The sequence below is a fragment of the Procambarus clarkii genome, chromosome 6 (assembly GCF_040958095.1).
Source record: "Procambarus clarkii isolate CNS0578487 chromosome 6, FALCON_Pclarkii_2.0, whole genome shotgun sequence".
In the NCBI taxonomy this organism is placed as follows: Eukaryota; Metazoa; Arthropoda; class Malacostraca; order Decapoda; family Cambaridae; genus Procambarus; species Procambarus clarkii.
This window is the reverse complement of record NC_091155.1, coordinates 18599001-18619768: the sequence shown is the minus strand read 5'-3', so window position 1 is coordinate 18619768 and position 20768 is coordinate 18599001. Positions and strand designations below refer to the sequence as shown.

The window sequence follows — 20768 nt, the reverse complement described above, 5'->3', positions numbered from 1 at the left end:
TTAGATATGTACAAGTTTGCTAACACAGACAGTATATTAAATAAAACAGAAAAGGAAATTAGTGAACCTCTCAAATAAATGGCAATAGTAAAGGGCAATTAAGTAATAATCGCTGTATTACTTTGTAAATCAGTGTCTTTGCCACATATTATTCTGTATCATTGGTTTATATGAATACTGATTATCACATCTGTGAATATGTGCAATATATCTCCTTTATCAGTAAGTATTACATGATTAAATTAATCCAATTAAAGTGGAACCAAATTGAAAAGCAAATTACCAAGTTAACAAGGAATTAAATCTCTGTAATTACCTATTACCTATTTACAAATATACTTCATTATGAGTTCGACTTCGGCCTTAAAGCAGAAATACTCAACCGAAATAGGAATACACAAAGGCAGAAATCTCATGTATGAACATTTATGTAAACACACTTCACTTATTGACACATACTTCAAGATAACAAGACCAACGCCTGTGGACGTTATCATGCAGATGTGTCGAGTAAGATCACTCTCTTCTTCTTTTACTTCTTCTTCTTCTTGATAGTAGGTGCAGCTTGCATGAAGAGCAAAGATCACTCTCAATAGACTCGTGAGCCTTCACTAAATCTTCATCAAAATGTATTAAACACTTCGAGAAATAAGAATGAATCGCATGCAGCAGTTGGTGGTCGCTGCTCTCAAGTGTGAGAATGGCAGAGGAGCAGGAGTAACAGACACTTAGCTTATATAGCTTATAAGCTAAGAAGATATATCACTGAGGTGATATATCTTGTTTTTATATTGAATATTCACAGGACCATCTTAAGAGCAGTGTAGGCCCTGGGCGAGTCAGTGCACTGGGGTGCCTACCCAGATGAGGGATCCGTCTTTCCTTCCTTAGAGTTCAGGATTACCATCAGATAACTATGCAAACATTATTTATATTATAGAGTTAATTATAAAAGGAATTCGAATCCTTGGTTTTTCCAACGTGAGGTCGTGTAATTCTCCAATCTGCCAATAGTGAACAACTGAACAATATGACAGCTTGGGGTCCCTAGATAATTGCCCATATCGAGGTCCGCTGTGTGTCTATCTTCTGGTTTAGACAAACATTAGCGTCGTATAATAACGATAACGTTGACAATAGTTGATTGGGATAAATGATATGGCTTGTCATATAATTTGTCTTAATTATCCCAGTCACAAGAGCATGAGCATTTGTTTTCATGTTCACATAGTTGCAATCCTGACATGGATAAGGTAGTCTGCCAGGAGATGTTCTGGGGTCTCATCGCGCCTCTGCAAATGTGCTTGCAGAGGTGCGAACCTTACAGAGGTTAGCCTTTGGAATAAGCCAGAAGAATGTCAGGGCATTATGCTTCACCGCGCCCTTGTATTGATGCGGTGTTTTTTTGTGTTTACCTTGCAATTTGATAATATATTTTTTATAACTTTGAGAAGACTCAAAAATATAAACAAAATTCGGCCTTTCGTGGCATGAAAACAAGAACCTCTTCCACTCCTTCTTCCCATTCTCGTTCCTGTTGTGACCAGAACTTCCCATAAAGTTCTCACTCCAGTGAGAACTTTGTGTTTAAGTTAAATTAAAACCCTGTAGAGCAGTACAAACTGGAGCATCCTGGTTGGAAGGAGACAATATGTCCAGGATGTTGGTAAGATTGTTCTCTCCACTTGTCCCGTGAGGGACTTCTTAGTTGCTCTTAAGCCAGTCTCGTCTTGCCCATCACTATTCTCTATACCACATTACTGCTCAACTATATCACCTTAAACTCTCTGAGATTCAAGCTAAGGAACAGTCTCACTCCATACACCAACAACCTTAGATAAGGTTAACGTAATGTCATTTTGTTCAGAATTTGTTTCATTTCATTCGTAGAGTAATCCTTAGACGTCTTTGAATTACCATAATGCAAGAATGAATGTGCCATATGCATTACTATTCAGAGCTTCTTGCAGACACCTCCAATAGTCTCAGGGTGTTATGTATCCATGTTATTTTGAGTTTATTATACTTATTGAGACAATTTTTTTTCAAGTAATGCTCAGAAAAGTATCACTATCACTGAAGAATTGACTAATGCCCAGCCTCGCTGTTCTTCTCATTATCCGATCAATAGCCATCTACCTAACAGTCACAATGTCACAGTCTCTTATCTTAATCTTATTGATTGCCACATCAATCCCCACCGCCTGACCTTGAGACAAGGCTTTACAATAATATATATATATATATATATATATATATATATATATATATATATATATATATATATATATATATATATATATATATATATGCGAACAAGCCTGAATGGTCCCCAGGACAATATGCAACTGATATATATATATATATATATATATATATATATATATATATATATATATATATATATATATATATATATATATATATATATATATATATATATATATATATATATATATATATTTATATTATATTTTTGAATTGGTGCCCCAATTCACACTGAATACAAGTGTATTTGCAACAGGGTGGAAGCAGACCAATACGGACTGCATGGGTTGCATTGCGGAAGCACAAAGGGCTGGCATGCAAGACACAACGAGGTCAATGACATCATCAAGAGAAGCCTCGTCTCAGCTGGGTGCCCAGCGGAGAGAGAACCTCGCATCCTAGGGGTCCAAAACCCGGATTTCCCAGCACTTCGCCCTGATGGCATCACCATATACTCATGGAAGGAGGGTAGACAGTTGGTGTGGGACTACACATGTGTATCCACCCTGGCTGACACCTATGTACACTTCGGAGCTGATCAAGCAGGTGGGGCGGCCAACCACAGGGAAACAGCAAAATCACTCAAGTACAGGCGACTGGAAGGTCAATACCTCTTTGTTCCCATAGCGTCTGAGACGCATGGCCCCTGGGGCAAGAGTGCCTTGGGATTTCTCAAGGAATTGGGGTCCAAGCTCATTGACGTCACCAGAGACCCAAGGCCTTCCAGTTTTTTATTTCAGCGTCTCAGTGTGGCGATCCAGAGGGGAAATGCTTGCTGCGTCCTCGGTTCCTGTCCAGAAGCGGAGGAGCTTCAAGAGATCCATAACCTTTAGGCATTTGTCTTGTATGTTTTGTAACCTTTAAATACACAATAAAGGAAAAAAAAAAAAAGGAAGGGGGTGGTAGGAGAAAAGCACACAGAAACTGTATTGGAGGGGACCTACATTCCCTCCAATGCGTTATGTGTGGTTTCCTCCGAGGCTATGGGTCCCCCTTCTTCCAGCCAGAGGTGGTACTCCCTTCCCTATATTCGAAAAAAAAAAAAAAAAAAAAAAAAAAAAAATATATATATATATATATATATATATATATATATATATATATATATATATATATATATATATATATATATATATATATATATATATATATAATATATATATATATATATATATATATATACACACATATATACTCAGCTAATGCGCAATGGCTCGAGTGGTGTGCCAAGCTAAATCAGCATACATCCTTGGGCGACATCTGGAGGCAGATCAACAAGGACAAAGGAAAGTCGCCTCCTGCTCCTTCGCACCATGTTCATCAAGAGCAAGAAGCAGAATGGTTATCAAATTTATTTGCTTCAAGAGCCAGTTCCACTCAACTTCCTCAAGCAACTCTGACTCACCAACAAAGACTTCAAGCATCAAGATGGAAAAAAAAATCGACGATGCTTTAGCCTTACCTGACGAGCTAGACCAACCTTTCAATCTGAATGAACTCAGAAGCGCTACAAAGTAAACTAAATAAAAAGCTCCAGTTGAGGAGAAAATCATTTACAATATGCTGGCCAAGAAATAAGAAGAAAAGGGGTGAAGAGTTACAGCATGCTGCCCAAGAAAGAAGAAAAAGAAGAAAAGGGTGAAGAAGCCTTCTTGAATCTCATCAACAGAGTATAGGTGACAAGACCTCGACCAATCTCTTGAAACAGTGCAATTATAGTTCCCATTCCAAAACCTAAAGACCCAGAAAATCCAAGACCCATCTCATTAACAAGCTGTCTGGCCAAAACTGCAGAAAGAATGGCTCTTAATCGAATTGAATGGAAAGCCAATCCACTACACCAAAATATGTTTGCTTACAGAAAAGGTGTTGGAACCACAGAATGCCTTACCTCCCTCCTGGATCAAATCAATGACAAACCTGGAATCCTTATTTTTCTGGACCTAGAAAAAGCCTTCGAGCTAGTCAGTTCTCCAGCTACACTGTGCTGCCTTGTGGATAAGGAAATCAAAGGACACGCTCTTGACTTTGTCAAAGGAAGTCTGCTTAACCGAGAAGCTAAAGTCAGATTCCAAGGAAAAACATCGACCTCAAAGAGGCTGGAAAATGGAACTCCGCAGGGAGGAATACTAAGCCCCTTCCTCTTCAACTGTCTCATGGAACAATTCATGAAGCTCAAGTTACCAAAAGCCAAACTGCTTAACTATGCAGACGACTTTGTGGTCATCACCAATGTAAAGGCGCCAGGAACCACGCACAAGAAATTAAGTGAGCTACCTCTTTTCAATACCTTGGAGTCATAATAGACAGCCAGTTGAAATTCACTCAAGAAATTGAGTATCTTCGGCGACGTTGTAAAACTAGAAACTCAGTTTTGCGCTCCCTGACAATTCTTAGAGAGGGTGCATCTCTACCAGTACTCAAAATGTACTACGTTCAAACACTCAGGTCAGTCATTGACTATGCTGCTCCTGCTCTTACATCCCTCAGTGATAACCAATGGGAGAAACTGGAAGTGTCTCAAAATGATGCCCTCAGAACAATGCTGGGAGCACCTATATGGACGCGTCGAGAGAATCTAAGAATGGAAACCAACTTACCAGCATTAGAAAACAGGATGAAACAAAGAACAGCCACCACAACAGCAAAACTTGTTGGAACCACCGCCAGACTGTCAGTCGAAGACAGCATTCACAGATCACTCCACAGAAACCTTCAATATAGAACAAGTGCATGGACGGATAATTTGGTCACGATTCTAGAAAAATGGACTTGAAACTGACCATTAAAAACAAAAGGGAATATAGACCATATCAACACTTTCAGCAGCCTCCTCCCTGGGAATAATCGAGTCTAAAGATAATCATTGAAGGATTACCAGTTAAAAAAATCAGCATGTAACTCGCAGAGGCTCAAGGAAGTAATAGAAGAACAAATGGATACCATCTCAAGACCTACAGCGACTCACATCTTCACAGACGGATCAGTTGATTAAGAGGTTCTACTGGGGCAGCAGTTTACACTACCAACCATGAAGCTTACTGGAACATGAATAGTGGGTGTTCAACATTGCTAACAGAATTATATGCCCTGAAGGAGGCCCTAAACTATACAATTGAGAATAATTTATATGATTATTATAAATCATATAAATTATTTATATAATTTATATGATTTACCGACTCTAAATCATACCGAATCTAAATCTTCGCTTCAGGCACTGTTATCCAGCCAGCACAGAGATAATATACAACTCATCACATAAATCCTACATATAGGAAAAGAAGCACACAATCTAGGCCTGTTAATCACTCTAAATTGGATGTCAAGTCACATTAGCATAGATGGTAATGAAATGGCAGACTCACTAGCAAAAACTGCCACTGCTCTACCTGTTGTACAGGTTAGAATACCTCCAAGTTTTTCACAGGTTAAGGAGCAAATCAAGAAGAAAATACTCCCAACTATCAAAAATCGCCAAAGAGCTGAAGTAGCGGAAGGAAAATCCTCTGCGATGTGGAATGAACAAGACACTGGGTACTACTCTTTCAAGCCTGGCAAAAAAGATATCCAGAGACATTGCAGTAGCCATACAAGACTCAGACTTGGTTACAAGTGCTGCTGGGAGGTAATGAACCCAATAGTTAAAGAGTGTCACATCTGTAGAACAGACGCAGAGGCGCCACTATTGCACTACTTACTGGAATGTGAAGCTACTGAAGCCCTGCGCATTAAGCTCAACATTAATCCAATGACAGCAGATGCATTAGATACAAATTCCACCGCGACTACAATGATTAGAAAAGCAGTTGAAGAATGGAACACACTAGTGAACATTCTGCATCTACATCCACCACCAAGATAATGTTATTAAAACAAGACTAAAACCAGTGCGCTAAAACAGAAGCAAAATAGAAACGGGACAAAAGGAGGAGCGCCCACCTCCATTTAAAACTTTGACCCAAATATCACAGTAACAAGATTATCGCGAATACCCGAACTCAATTACCTGCTCACTATAGCCCGTGCTACCTGAACATTTCAGTCTGAGTAGCTATATCTAAAACAACATCAACACACAATTAGTTATATTAATGGTAACACAAATGTTCCCGGGAAGTTTCGCTTCTCAGTGTAACTCTTATCAGTGATTCCACCATTTATCTGGGAATTTATAACCCTTCAAGTTATAACCAGGAAGAAAATTAATGCATTTACTATTCTCAGTTAGCTACGAGGGTTGTCTCAGTAGGTATACTCATGATTACATGGTCAGAAAAATTAGCGAACGAATAACAACAAATTAAACTAATAAGTTGTTATTACTAATTTGTTATTAATAAGTTGGATTACCATAATGCATGAATAAATTTGCCGTATGCATCCCTGATCAGAGCTTCTCACAGACGTATTAATAGTAATATTGATAATTTGTTATTAATAATATGTTATTAATAAGTTTGTATAAAAAAAGTTGTTATTAATGTCTATTAATATACAACTTGGTCGGGAATCCTCAAGCAGTTACCCTCTACTTCGGAACCTCTATAGCTTTTTCTCAATCTCCGGAGGCTTTGTTTACACTTATTAAACAGTTTATGGAGCTCATAAACGGTTTAATAAGTGTAAACAAAGCCGCCAAAGATTTAAAAAGGGTGTACAGGTTCTTAAGTAAGTGCTTGATGAACGCGGCCCCCGGGTGTGTGTCAGGGGTAAACTTGTATCCTTTTCATCGAAATTATTTCACATTAAAAACTTTCATTATCTTAATAGTATACGAATTACTTTCCAGTAGAACACGAAGTAATTACACGAATTAGAACTGTCTGAAATAGTTCAGACAGTTGATGATGATACAATGAACCTTACGTTCATTGTATCATGTTTCCTTCCTGCAAGAAAATCAAGATCTCGGGAAGTTATTGCTTGTTTGAACAAGTCTTGGCGCTGCAATCGGGGACAGGAAGCCTTTTAAGGCTTTTCGAGTCCCCCTTTAGCCTGTATTACTGAACATTCCCGGATGCAGCCGACAACATTTGTTTAATTCCTGGAGTACCTATTGAGTGCTAGATTAACAGACGCGTCAGGTGAAAGGAAATTGTGAACACTCGCTTTTGTGTTACCACGGGAATCGAACCCGTGACCTCAATGATGTAACCAAACTGCAGAGGCCAATGCGGGATAGGAGGATACTAGATAATATTACCTCACTATTCCCATAATATCTTGTTTAAGAGGGAACTGATAATCACTGATACTTGTCTGTGTAGCGTCTTTCGTAGCAAAGGCATCTTAGATTATACCTCCTCCCTCATACTCTACAAATATCCTTTAATAAATATAACATTCATATTCAACACAAAACAGATCTGTGGCCTGCAGAAGCATGTATCCTGTAATTAAATTACCAGACTGTATGTAAACCACCTCGTCTACGAGCTCAGAGTATAATTTCATAATAATCTCAACACGTCAGTACAAAATGATAGTCAGTCAAGCACTAGTCATACTCTAGTATTGGCATATGGCAATTCCTGGATAGTAACATGTGACTCTCGTTGGCTGTACTTGCTTAGCTAAATGAATTGTGGGGTTCAGTCCCTGAGCCCATTATGTGCCTCTGTAACCCTCTCCACTACCGCCCACAAGATGGGTATGGGATGCATAATAAATGAACTAAACTAACTGTTCTTTTCTATTCACATTCAGTTGGCCATTTTTAGTAATAGCAAAACATGAACACTATGTTTATACACATGGCGGTTGCTCATTTGACCATGTGTATAACAGTATAAATACTCAATTTTCACATGTAAACAAACAAATTAATCTAAATTTTGACTTATGGAGGTAACCATTGCACACAGGTAACAGATTTGTCTGTAATATTGCTCTAAATGGTAACAACTAGTGCTATAGCAGTTAACTTGCAAACACTATGAATGAGGCAAGACAGCCTTATGACCATACACACACACACACCATCTTCCACCTACGTCAGCAGGTCAGCGTTCAATCCCCGACGGTCCAAGTGGATGGGCACCACTCCTTCCTCCTCCCATCCTATAACAGATAATGCAATGTTTCCCCGTTTGCAACACTACCAAGGGGACTCCAGTACCAGCACGGGGGACCCCCACAAGTCAACAGTGGTCCCCAGAGTGCAGGGGGCAATACAGTGTTGTATCACGTCATCCTTCCACTTTTGTCCTCTCTCACCATGTGCACTCCCTCCAGACGTCAACACGGCCACAACACAGCTCGTGGTAAGACACCAACAACATTGGACTCTCTTGGGGGTACTGGAATCTCAACCAAGTGAAATTAACATACTGTCCCGTTTTCTGTTTTGGGTCCTCTGCTAGGATAGGATAAGGAAACTTTAGTACAACTGTTTCTTGGCGTTGGGAAACCTTAGGAAGACGGGCTGCCGGAACATGGCCAGCAGGCCAGTGATGGAAGTAATAATTACTTAACCAATTATTCCTTAACCTATACCTATAATAGGTTAAGTAATAATTGTAATTACGAAGCAATAAGATGCTTATCTTAACATACAAAGAAGGTTAGGTAAGGTCGGTGTTTTCTATGAAGCTTTTCAAGGTAAACTAAAATTTCACAATAAATTAGTATGTCACATATGCACTTATTTAATAAGTCAATATTGACTATAAGAAAGTGCGAGAACGGGTTGGTTTAATCACCTTTGAGGCAAAATCTAGCAGTCGTAACTGGCAGAGAGGAGCACCAAAAGCATAGCCACCAATAAACAGCCTTGCAACTATAAAGTGAAAACTTTTACTTGAAAAGAAAAGCCATCTCACTAGACTCTATAAACAATTGCATGAACCCAGAAATAAATTTACTTTAGTAACAGCTGAAGGAACACAAAATCTAACAAAATAAAGTAAATACATGTAAATAATACCGAGGTATGCTAATATCAACATCTTTTGTAAACATAAATGCAACACAATAAATCCGTCCACCTCTAGTCTCTCAATCTACACAACCAAAATGCATATGAAACCATAAAGAACTTTCAGTTCCCTCGCTCTGCCCTCGATAAATTTATATTAATTAATGTAGCACATGAATAATAATACAAATGTCACAGATCGCTTCGTCTTACTCAGAAATCTCAGTAACTCATCTTAGTGGATGGGGGGGGGGGAATGTGGGGATGTCTAGCCAGTTAATCTACCATTTAAATGGATGGCGTTACCATGACGACCATCAGCCACGCTCTCTTGCGGAAATTAAGTCCTTTGGCGCGAAATTCCTGTCATCGTGTCGTTGCTCAGACGTCCTCCTGTGTCTGACGTCACCACAATCCTGTGACTTACTCTTCAGTCTGGTTACTTTCCTTGCTTCCTTTACTCGTGTAATAGTAAATAAACGCTGCAATAATTCTTTGGCTACCTGGTACAGCAACCTGTCCTCTTAAAAATAACGTCGCTTTTAGCCGTTTACCCGTATGGCCGAAAGTGGACGTAATTTGAAAATGAAAAAAAAATGTAAATAAATTTGGGATTTTTTTCAGCAACAGTAAGTTAAGGGTCCTCTGGTAGGTTAGGTGGGCAGGAAATTCTCATAAAGTTTCAAAACGTTATGAAAAACGTTAGTTGAAAGTTTCCTCTCCTAACCTGTCCGCGTAGGCCGGACGACTCAAACAGAAAACGGAACAGTACGTCACTTTTGTGAGTCGATTTCATTTCAAATTACGTCCAAATTTGGCCATAGCGCGCATACCAGCCGAAAGTGACGTTATTTTTAAGAGGAAAGGTTGTGGGTACAGAGGCAACTGCAGGTGTTTTGTGTACGTGTTTGATGCCAGGCTTCCACCGCTGTGTAAATCATGACAACACTTCCCTGCTGGGCTATAGAGCGACGGTCTCGCTTCATGCAGGTTGGCGTTCAATCCCCGACCGTCCATAAGTTGTTGTGCACCATTCCTTCTCCCTCCGTCCCATCCCAAATCCTTATCCTGACCCCTTCCAGGTGCTTTATCCACTGGAGACTTAGCAGCCCTACATAAGCTACCACTCAATCACTAAAGTTTAATGGCACTCTACTCAACTTGCTCCGCACTTCTAACTTCACTAATACCTCACTGGAGAGAGCGCTTAACACCGCTTCCTTACACACCTACACGGGCCGGGACTGTCCTCTTGATATTGACTGAGAGGTGACAGGCTTGCAGACGAGAGCAGACAGTCACACCACTGTGCACTGGAGACCTGTGCACTGGCAACCTGTGCACTGGAGACCTGTGCACTGGAGACCTGGGCACTGGAGACCTGGGCACTGGAGACCTGTGCACTGGAGACCTGGGCACTGGAGACCTGTGCACTGGAGACCTGTGCACTGGAGACCTGTGCACTGGAGACCTGTGCACTGGAGACCTGTGCACTGGGGACCTATGCACTTGAGACCTGTGCACTGGAGACCTGTGCACTGGCAACCTGTGCACTGGAGACCTGTGCACTGGCAACCTGTGCACTGGCAACCTGTGCACTGGCAACCTGTGCACTGGAGACCTGTGCACTGGCAACCTGTGCACTGGCAACCTGTGCACTGGCAACCTGTGCACTGGAGACCTGTGCACTGGCAACCTGTGCACTGGAGACCTGTGCACTGGAGACCTGTGCACTGGCAACCTGTGCACTGGCAACCTGTGCACTGGCAACCTGTGCACTGGAGACCTGTGCACTGGCAACCTGTGCACTGGCAACCTGTGCACTGGCAACCTGTGCACTGGAGACCTGTGCACTGGCAACCTGTGCACTGGAGACCTGTGCACTGGCAACCTGTGCACTGGAGACCTGTGCACTGGAGACCTGTGCACTGGCAACCTGTGCACTGGAGACCTGTGCACTGGCAACCTGTGCACTGGCAACCTGTGCACTGGCAACCTGTGCACTGGAGACCTGTGCACTGGCAACCTGTGCACTGGCAACCTGTGCACTGGCAACCTGTGCACTGGCAACCTGTGCACTGGAGACCTGTGCACTGGCAACCTGTGCACTGGCAACCTGTGCACTGGCAACCTGTGCACTGGAGACCTGTGCACTGGCAACCTGTGCACTGGCAACCTGTGCACTGGCAACCTGTGCACTGGAGACCTGGGCACTGGAGACCTGTGCACTGGAGACCTGGGCACTGGAGACCTGTGCACTGGAGACCTGGGCACTGGAGACCTGTGCACTGGAGACCTGTGCACTGGAGACCTGTGCACTGGGGACCTATGCACTTGAGACCTGTGCACTGGAGACCTGTGCACTGGAGACCTGTGCACTGGGGACCTATGCACTTGAGACCTGTGCACTGGAGACCTGGGCACTGGAGACCTGTGCACTGGAGACCTGTGCACTGGAGACCTGTGCACTGGAGACCTGGGCACTGGAGACCTGTGCACTGGAGACCTGTGCACTGGAGACCTGTGCACTGGGGACCTATGCACTTGAGACCTGTGCACTGGAGATCTGGCCACTGGAGACCTGTGCACTCCGAGGACGTAGAACAAGTGGTCCCAGACGACGAAGTGTACCCCTCAAGGGCAGGGAAGGGAATTATCAGGGGAATGCGCCGAGCAATTACGACTATACAGCACTATAAAGGCTGGATAAGGATTGGGATGGGACGTTGGGAAGGAATGGTGCTCAACCACTTGGACGGTCGGGGATTGAAAGCCGACCTGCATGAAGCGAAACCGTCGCTCTACCGTCCAGCTCCAAGTATATACTTGAGTTGTACTTGAATGCAGTAGGCCTTCCTTACTGACATGCTGGCTCTCTTAAAATGCCCTGCTACGGTACAAGGAAAGTTAACTTACCTGCTCAAGGGGGCCTCGTAGCCTGGTGGATAGCGCGCAGGACTCGTAATTCTGTGGCGCGGGTTCGATTCCCGCACGAGGCAGAAACAAATGGGCAAAGTTTCTTTCACCCTTAATGCCCCTGTTACCTAGCAGTAAATAGGTACCTGGGTGTTAGTCAGCTGTCACGGGCTGCTTACTGGGGGTGGAGGCCTGGTCGTGGACCGGGCCGCGGGGACACTAAAAGCCCCGAAATCATCTCAAGATAACCTCCTTGTGCTAGGAGGAGGGCCCAACACTGGTTACTTTCAGTCAGACTTGGTGCACAACCTGTTGTAAGTAAGACCTGTTCTTACTTACCTAAAATCTTACAAATCTTACTAATTGATTTCAGTGATGATTTCAGTGCTGCACAGGCAGGAGGAGCTGCCAATCACCGGGAAGCAGCCATGTCACGTAAATACAGAGATCTTGATCACCACTACAATTTTGTCCCCATTGCCTCAGAGACACTTGGTGCCTGGGGTAAAAGTGCTGCAAGTTATTTGAAGGAGCTGGGGTCCAAGTTAATTGAAACAACTAGAGACCCTAGAGCTGCCAGTTTCCTCTTTCAGCGCCTTAGTGTGGCGATTCAGAGAGGAAATGCTCACTGCATCCATGGTTCCTGCTCGTCATTTGAGGAGCTGGAGGAACTCTACAACTTGTGACAAGTAGTCTTGTACCCTGCATGTAACCAATGTTGTAACCCTTTATGAGTAATGACATTTTAAAATGAAGTGATAGATATATATATATATATATATATATATATATATATATATATATATATATATATATATATATATATATATATATATATATATATATATATATATATATATATATAACTGAAAACTCACACCCTAGAAGTGACTCGAACCCATACTCCCAGAAGCAACGCAGCTGGTATGTACAAGACGCCTTAATCCACTTGACCATCACGACCGGACATAATGAGGTGATAGCCGAGGCTATTTGAACCACCCCACCGCCGGCACTCGGATAGTTATCTTGGGCATAGCATTTTACCAAATCACCTCATTCTTAGGGGCACACGTGAGGAACACAAATGCGAACAAGCCAGAATGGTCCCCTGGACAATATGCAACTGAAAACTCACACCCTAGAAGTGACTCGAACCCATACTCCCAGAAGCAACGCAACTGGTATGTACAAGACGCCTTAATCCACTTGACCATCACGACCGGACATAATGAGGTGATAGCCGAGGCTATTTGAACCACCCCACCGCCGGCACTCGGATAGTTATCTTGGGCATAGCATTTTACCAAATCACCTCATTCTTAGGGGCACACGTGAGGAACACAAATGCGAACAAGCCAGAATGGTCCCCTGGACAATATGCAACTGAAAACTCACACCCTAGAAGTGACTCGAACCCATACTCCCAGAAGCAACGCAACTGGTATGTACAAGACGCCATAATCCACTTGACCATCACGACCGGACATAATGAGGTGATAGCCGAGGCTATTTGAACCACCCCACCGCCGGCACTCGGATAGTTATCTTGGGCATAGCATTTTACCAAATCACCTCATTCCTAGGGGCACACGTGAGGAACACAAATGCGAACAAGCCAGAATGGTCCCCTGGACAATAACCCCCTGTGAGTTTTCAGTTGCATATTGTCCAGGGGACCATTCTGGCTTGTTCGCATTTGTGTTCCTCACGTGTGCCCCTAAGAATGAGGTGATTTGGTAAAATGCTATGCCCAAGATAACTATCCGAGTGCCGGCGGTGGGGTGGTTCAAATAGCCTCGGCTATCACCTCATTATGTCCGGTCGTGATGGTCAAGTGGATTAAGGCGTCTTGTACATACCAGTTGCGTTGCTTCTGGGAGTATGGGTTCGAGTCACTTCTAGGGTGTGAGTTTTCAGTTGCATATTGTCCAGGGGACCATTCTGGCTTGTTCGCATTTGTGTTCCTCACGTGTGCCCCTAAGAATGAGGTGATTTGGTAAAATGCTATGCCCAAGATAACTATCCGAGTGCCGGCGGTGGGGTGGTTCAAATAGCCTCGGCTATCACCTCATTATGTCCGGTCGTGATGGTCAAGTGGATTAAGGCGTCATGTACATACCAGTTGCTTTGCTTCTGGGAGTATGGGTTCGAGTCACTTCTAGGGTGTGAGTTTTCAGTTGCATATTGTCCAGGGGACCATTCTGGCTTTTTCGCATATATATATATATATATATATATAGTAAGATTAATAATTCTAACACGATTTTTCTCAATCTTTCGTACATTTCTTTTCACTGTTGGAGGTAAATCAAAAATCAATTCTCCAAAATTCATTTTTATTTCTAGTCTGACGCGACACGATCGCGTTTCGTAAAACTTATTACATTTTCAAAGACTTTAGTTTACAAATACACAACTGAATAGAACTTACGCATCTCCGATTTTGTTTTTATATCTACATTTGAGAGAGGTGGATGGGGTGAGGTGGCATTAATAGGGTATTAATTTCATCAACACAAGACAGAACAAGAGGTGGCATTAATAGGGTATTAATTTCATCAACACAAGACAGAACACGAAACAATGGGTATTGAATAGAAGTGATTGTAGAAAACCTATTGGTCCATATTTCTTGATGCTTCTATATTGGAGCGGAGTCTTGAGGTGGGTAGAATATAGTTGTGCATTAATTGGCTGTTGATTGCTGGTGTTGACTTCTTGATGTGTAGTGCCTCGCAAACGTCAAGCCGCCTGCTATCGCTGTATCTATCGATGATTTCTGTGTTGTTTACTAGGATTTCTCTGGCGATGGTTTGGTTGTGGGAAGAGATTATGTTCCTTAATGGAGCCCTGTTGTTTATGCATCGTGGATACCAAGACCAAGAGATGGCTTCCTGAACCATGCAGGAATTAACCTCACTGAGGACCAAGTCACTCTCCTAAATCTGGGCATAAACTGTCATGTTATGTCCAGACCGAGTGAGATGGCCCGGAAAGTAGAGTTGGAAATTCTGTTGGACGACATATTCGACCTCGAGACACAAAAGAAGGTCACTACCAAAGATACCTTACAAGCAGAACTTATTGCAGAAGGAGGAAAGAATCGAGGCAATTACAGAAGCACCATACTGTCCCCCGAGCTCAAAGCGGCAGCTAAAAGCCTTCGTGAGAACAAGGAGATAGTTGTCAGGAGAGGTGACAAGTCGCCAATATATGTCATTCTTAAAAAAGACGAATATCTGGCGAAAATGAACATCATACTCTCTGACCAAACTAAGTTCCAAAGGGTAACGAAGGACACTACAGCCGAATTAAAAGCAAAGGTCAACAAACTGATCGAAACTGTGAACGCCAAAAAATCCGGACTCCACCTGCCAAAGATCATTGGGGAATATAAACCTGGATATGCGTATGGAAATGTCAAGACACACAAGCCTGGAAACCCACTTCGGCCAATCATTAGCCAGATACCCACACCCACGTACAGACTGGCGAAGCGACTCAACGGCCTGCTGACTCCTTATGTTCCTTGCGCCTTCAGCCAGAAGTCTCCAAAGGAATTTGTTGACTTACTGCCGGGCACACGGGCCACAGGGATAAGAGCCTCGTTGGACGTAGAATCGCTGTTTACCAACGTACCTGTGGACGAGACAATCGGGATGATAGCCGACAGAGTGTATCGTGATCCAGCCTGTACTCCTCTTGACATACCAGAAAATATTCTGAGGAAACTACTCCAAGCTTGTACTAAAGAGGCACCCTTCTTGAGCCCGGATGGGCACATGTATAAGCAAGTAGATGGGGTCGCCATGGGTTCTCCCTAGGTGTCCTGTTTGCAAACTTCTACATGGGTACCATCGAGCAAAAAGTCTTAGTCGACATGAACTTGAAACCGGCCATATACTGCAGGTATGTTGACGACATTTTTACACAGGTTCCTGATGTCAGACATCTGCAGGAGCTGAAGGAGGCATTTGAGCAGAGTTCCGTGCTGCGTTTCACTTACGAGATGGAAAAGGATGGGAAGCTGCCCTTTCTAGATGTAACAGTCATGGAAAAGAGCGGAGGTTTCCACACTGCAGTCTACACTAAGGAAACGAACATAGGAATGTGCCTAAATGCCAACAGCGACTGCCCAGACAGGTACAAGAAGAGTGTTGTTAACGCATATGTCGACCGTGCTCTCAGCCACAGCTCAGAATGGAAGCAAGTCGACGAAGAACTCTGTAGGGTAAGGCAGGTCCTAGTCAACAACGGCTTCTCCAATGGTTTCGTCGAAGACATCATAAGAAGGAAAGTGAAACGCCATGCAACCTCTGAAGAGACAACTAACACAACACCTATACCCCCTATTAGACTATTTTACATGAACTTCTTTTCCACAGCTCATAAAACAGAGGAAAGGGTCCTGAAAGATATTGTTAATAGAAACGTTATCCCTACAGACAAAAATCAGAGGATACAACTGACGATTTACTATAAAACCAGAAAAACGGCCAGCCTACTCATGAGAAACTCTCCAGACACAAAACAGAACGCTTTAAAAGAGACCAACGTCGTCTATGCCTTCAAATGCCCTCTTGGGGACTGTAAGCTCCAAAAAAACCAGTATATAGGCAAGACAACATCTCTTTCTAGGCGTTTAACGATGCATAAACAACAGGGCTCCATTAAGGAACATATAATCTCTTCCCACAACCAAACCATCGCCAGAGAAATCCTAGTAAACAACACAGAAATCATCGATAGATACAGCGATAGCAGGCGGCTTGACGTTTGCGAGGCACTACACATTAAAAAATCAACACCAGCAATCAACAGCCAATTAATGCACAACTGTATTCTACCCACCTCAAGACTCCGCTCCAATATAGAAGCATCAAGAAATATGGACCAATAGGCTTTCTACAATCACTTCTATTCAATACCCATTGTTTCGTGTTCTGTCTTGTGTTGATGAAATTAATTTTTCATCAACTCCCTTGAAAAAGATTTTCAAGGGAGTGCATGTTTTCTCTTTCACAAAGTTGACACATAGTGTATTCGACACTCGCAAAGTTGACACATGGTGTATTCGACACTCGCAAAGTTGACACATGGTGTATTCGACACTTTCACACAGGTGACACATGTTGTATTCGACACATTCACAAAGGTGACAGATGTTGTATTCGACACAGGAGTTTTGAGAAAGCTGCAAGATACGTCTATATTCCAGGCGTATCCTGGCTACTGTTACATGACACTGAAGGGCAGCACGAAGATGGTGAAGGGCAGGAAAGTTAGTGAAGGGTAGGGAAGTTAGTGAAGGGTAGGGAAGGTGGTGAAGGGTAGGGAAGGTGGTGAAGGGTAGGAAATGTGGTGAAGGGTAGGGAATGTGGTGAAGGGTAAGGAAGGTGGTGAAGGGCAGGGAAGGTGGTGAAGGGTAGGGAATGTGGTGAAGGGTAGGGAAGGTGGTGAAGGGTAGGGAAGGTGGTGATGGGCAGGGAAGTTAGTGAAGGGTAGGGAAGGTGGTGAAGGGTAGGGAAGGTGGTGAAGGGTAGGGAATGTGGTGAAGGGTAGGGAATGTGGTGAAGGGTACGGAAGGTGGTGAAGGGCAGGGAAGGTGGTGAAGGGCTGGGAAGGTGGTGAAGGGCAGGGAAGGTGGTGAAGGGTAGGGAAGGTGATGAAGGGCAGGGAAGGTGGTGAAGGGTAGGGAAGGTGGTGAAGGGGAGGGAAGGTGGTGAAGGGCAGGGAAGGTGGTGAAGGGTAGGGAAGGTGGTGAAGGGCAGGAAAGTTAGTGAAGGGCAGGGGAAGTTAGTGAAGGGTAGAGAAGGTGGTGAAGGGTAGGGAAGGTGGTGAAGGGTAGGGAATGTGGTGAAGGGTAGGGAAGGTGGTGAAGGGCAGGGAAGGTGGTGAAGGGTAGGGAAGGTGGTGAAGGGTAGGGAAGGTGGTGAAGGGCAGGGAAGGTGGTGAAGGGCATGGAAGGTGGTGAAGGGCAGGGAAGGTGGTGAAGGGCAGGGAAGGTGGTGAAGGGCAGGGAAGGTGGTGAAGGGTAGGGAAGGTGGTGAAGGGTAGGGAAGGTGGTGAAGGGTAGGGAATGTGGTGAAGGGTAGGGAAGGTGGTGAAGGGCAGGGAAGGTGGTGAAGGGCAGGGAAGGTGGTGAAGGGCAGGGAAGGTGGTGAAGGGTAGGGAATGTGGCGAAGGGCAGGGGAGGTGGTGAAGGGTAGGGGAAGTTAGTGAAGGGCAGGGGAAGTTAGTGAAGGGTAGGGAATGTGGTGAAGGGCAGGGAAGGTGGTGAAGGGCAGGGGAAGTTAGTGAAGGGCAGGGAAGATGGTGTAGGGTAGGGAAGGTGGTGAAGGGCAGGGAAGGTGATGAAGGGAAGGAAAGGAGGAGAGAGAGAGAACGGAAAAATGACGATGATTGTAAATTGTTTACCAGTTCCTTCTCGGGTAGGAGGTTATTTAGAGTGTTCAAAATGGAATATAGTGAAGATGGTTACAGATAACGCTCGTGTGAAGATAAATGAGTTACAATGAAGAAGATTAGTGTGTAAGGATGCGAACAAGTCTCCAAAGAAAGCGTTAACCGGTGAAACTACGTTTTGTCACAAGTAGCTTCAGTTATTTCTCTGTGTACGTTATCTTGAGATGATTTCGGGGACTTAGTGTCCCCGCGGCCCGGTCCTCGACCAGGGCTCCTTTTTGTTATACATCCCCAGGAAGCAGCCCGTAGCAGCTGCCTAACTCCCAGGTACCTATTTACTGTTAGATGAACAGATGCACCAGGGGTGAACAACTCTGCCCATTTGTTTCCGCTTCCTCTAGGGATCGAACCCGGAACCTTTGGACTATGAATCCCGAGTGCAGTCCACTCAGCCGTCAGCCTCTCCCCTCAGGTCACGTAATTGAAGCCTCATAACAATATTGACTAAGTTTCAAAAATAATGGACAGCGCCCGACGTAATATTTTTTTATTATTTACTTCTGGTGTTTGCACTAATCCCATTTGAAGGAGCGACACGTCATGGCTTGACGGGTTCATGAAAGTGTCAGGAGGCGGGCATGATGGTTCATGATGGTTCATGATGGTTCATGATGGTTCATGACGGTTCATGATGGTTCATGACTGGTTCATGAAAGTGTCAGGAGGCGGGCATGATGGTTGATGATGGTTCATGACGGTTCATGATGGTTCATGACTGATTCATGAAAGTGTCAGGAGGCGGGCATGATGGTTCATGATGATTCATGACTGGTTCATGAAAGTGTCAGGAGGCGGGCATGATGGTTCATGATGGTTCATGATGGTTCATGAAAGTGTCAGGAGGCGGGCATGATGATTCATGATGGTTCATGAAAGTGTCAGGAGGCGGGCAGCCTGTTAGGGACGCGCACTCTCACTTGATGCATATATAATTAATTATTATTTACTAACAGTAAATATTAATTTACTGATTATTATTGACTTGCCTATCGGCGCGAAGGTGATGGTGCCTCTACACCTGACACACCCTCCGTCTCTGAAGCCATCTACACTACACACAACCTCCGTCCCTGAAGCCATCTACACTACACACCCTCCGTCCCTGAAGCCATCTACACTACACACCCTCCGTCTCTGAAGCCATCTACACTACACACAACCTCCGTCCCTGAAGCCATCTACACTACACACCCTCCGTCCCTGAAGCCATCTACACTACACACACCCTCCGTCCCTGAAGCCATCTACACTACACACCCTCCGTCCCTGAAGCCATCTACACTACACACACCCTTCGTCCCTGAAGCCATCTACACTACACACCCTCCGTCCCTGAAGCCATCTACACTACACAACCTCCGTCCCTGAAGCCATCTACACTACACACCCTCCGTCCCTGAAGCCATCTACACTACACACACCCTCCGTCCCTGAAGCCATCTACACTACACACCCTCCGTCCCTGAAGCCATCTACACTACACACCCTCCGTCCCTGAAGCCATCTACACTACACACAACCTCCGTCCCTGAAGCCATCTACACTACATATGTTTTCTCTGACATTTATGTGATGGAAAAGACACAAATTCGTCCATTTTCTGATCGGCAAAAGATAAAACTTCCAAACGTTCAGAAGTAAAGAATTCTCGCATGTTGATTAGAAAGCTCTTATGAGGTAATAGTAAATGATTTACCTTTCAGCCTTAGGTAAAGGCTGAACACATGCAAGTGTTCAGAGAAGAACTTTTAAAGAAGTACAGGTGTTAAGGGGGAAAGTTGATGAACAAATGCACAAGTTCCGGACAGAAAAGGTTGAACAAATGTATTTGTTTCGAAGGAGAGAATTATTAATAGGACAGAATGAGCTTCTTTGAGTTTTTCGTAACTTGGTGAAATGTGGATAAATATATTTATTTCCATATTTTGGTAAATATGTTCAAAATAAGCGCGAAAATACAATAATAGTTATTTATACCGAATTCTTACACATGAAAAAGTGATACAGTCGAGCAGTCTCACGTATAAAAAAGAAAATTATATGAAAATTATGTATACATGGAGCTTATTGCGTTAATAACATGTATTCTGAGAACACATGGTCACATAAATCTTTATTCAGTCCCCCTTCACACTACAGCTACTGTAGAGTGTTTATTGTATAATATATTTTATGAGAGTAAATAGATTCAGAGGTA

The 20768-nt window shown here is 43.6% G+C and overlaps 1 protein-coding gene across 1 annotated transcript; it reads left to right on the top strand.

The window, feature by feature from the left end:
* Nucleotides 1-3872: 3872 nt before the first annotated feature.
* Nucleotides 3873-11525, top strand: LOC123750189 (uncharacterized PPE family protein PPE62-like). The gene is made up of 3 exons (XM_069310773.1): nucleotides 3873-3938; nucleotides 6864-6939; nucleotides 10717-11525. The coding sequence occupies exons 1-3, from the start codon at nucleotides 3873-3875 to the stop codon at nucleotides 11523-11525; spliced, it is 951 nt and encodes a 316-aa protein (XP_069166874.1).
* Nucleotides 11526-20768: the final 9243 nt, after the last annotated feature.

Excerpts from the sequence above, each read along its gene's own strand:
- LOC123750189 (XM_069310773.1), top strand. The coding sequence starts at position 3,873 with ATGCTGCCCAAGAAAGAAGAAAAAGAAGAAAAGGGTGAAGAAGCCTTC. Across the intron at positions 3,939-6,863 it reads TCTTGAATCTCATCAACAGA|TTTATGGAGCTCATAAACGG; the intron begins GTATAGGTGACA and ends CTTATTAAACAG. Across the intron at positions 6,940-10,716 it reads AAGGGTGTACAGGTTCTTAA|ACCTGTGCACTGGCAACCTG; the intron begins GTAAGTGCTTGA and ends TGTGCACTGGAG.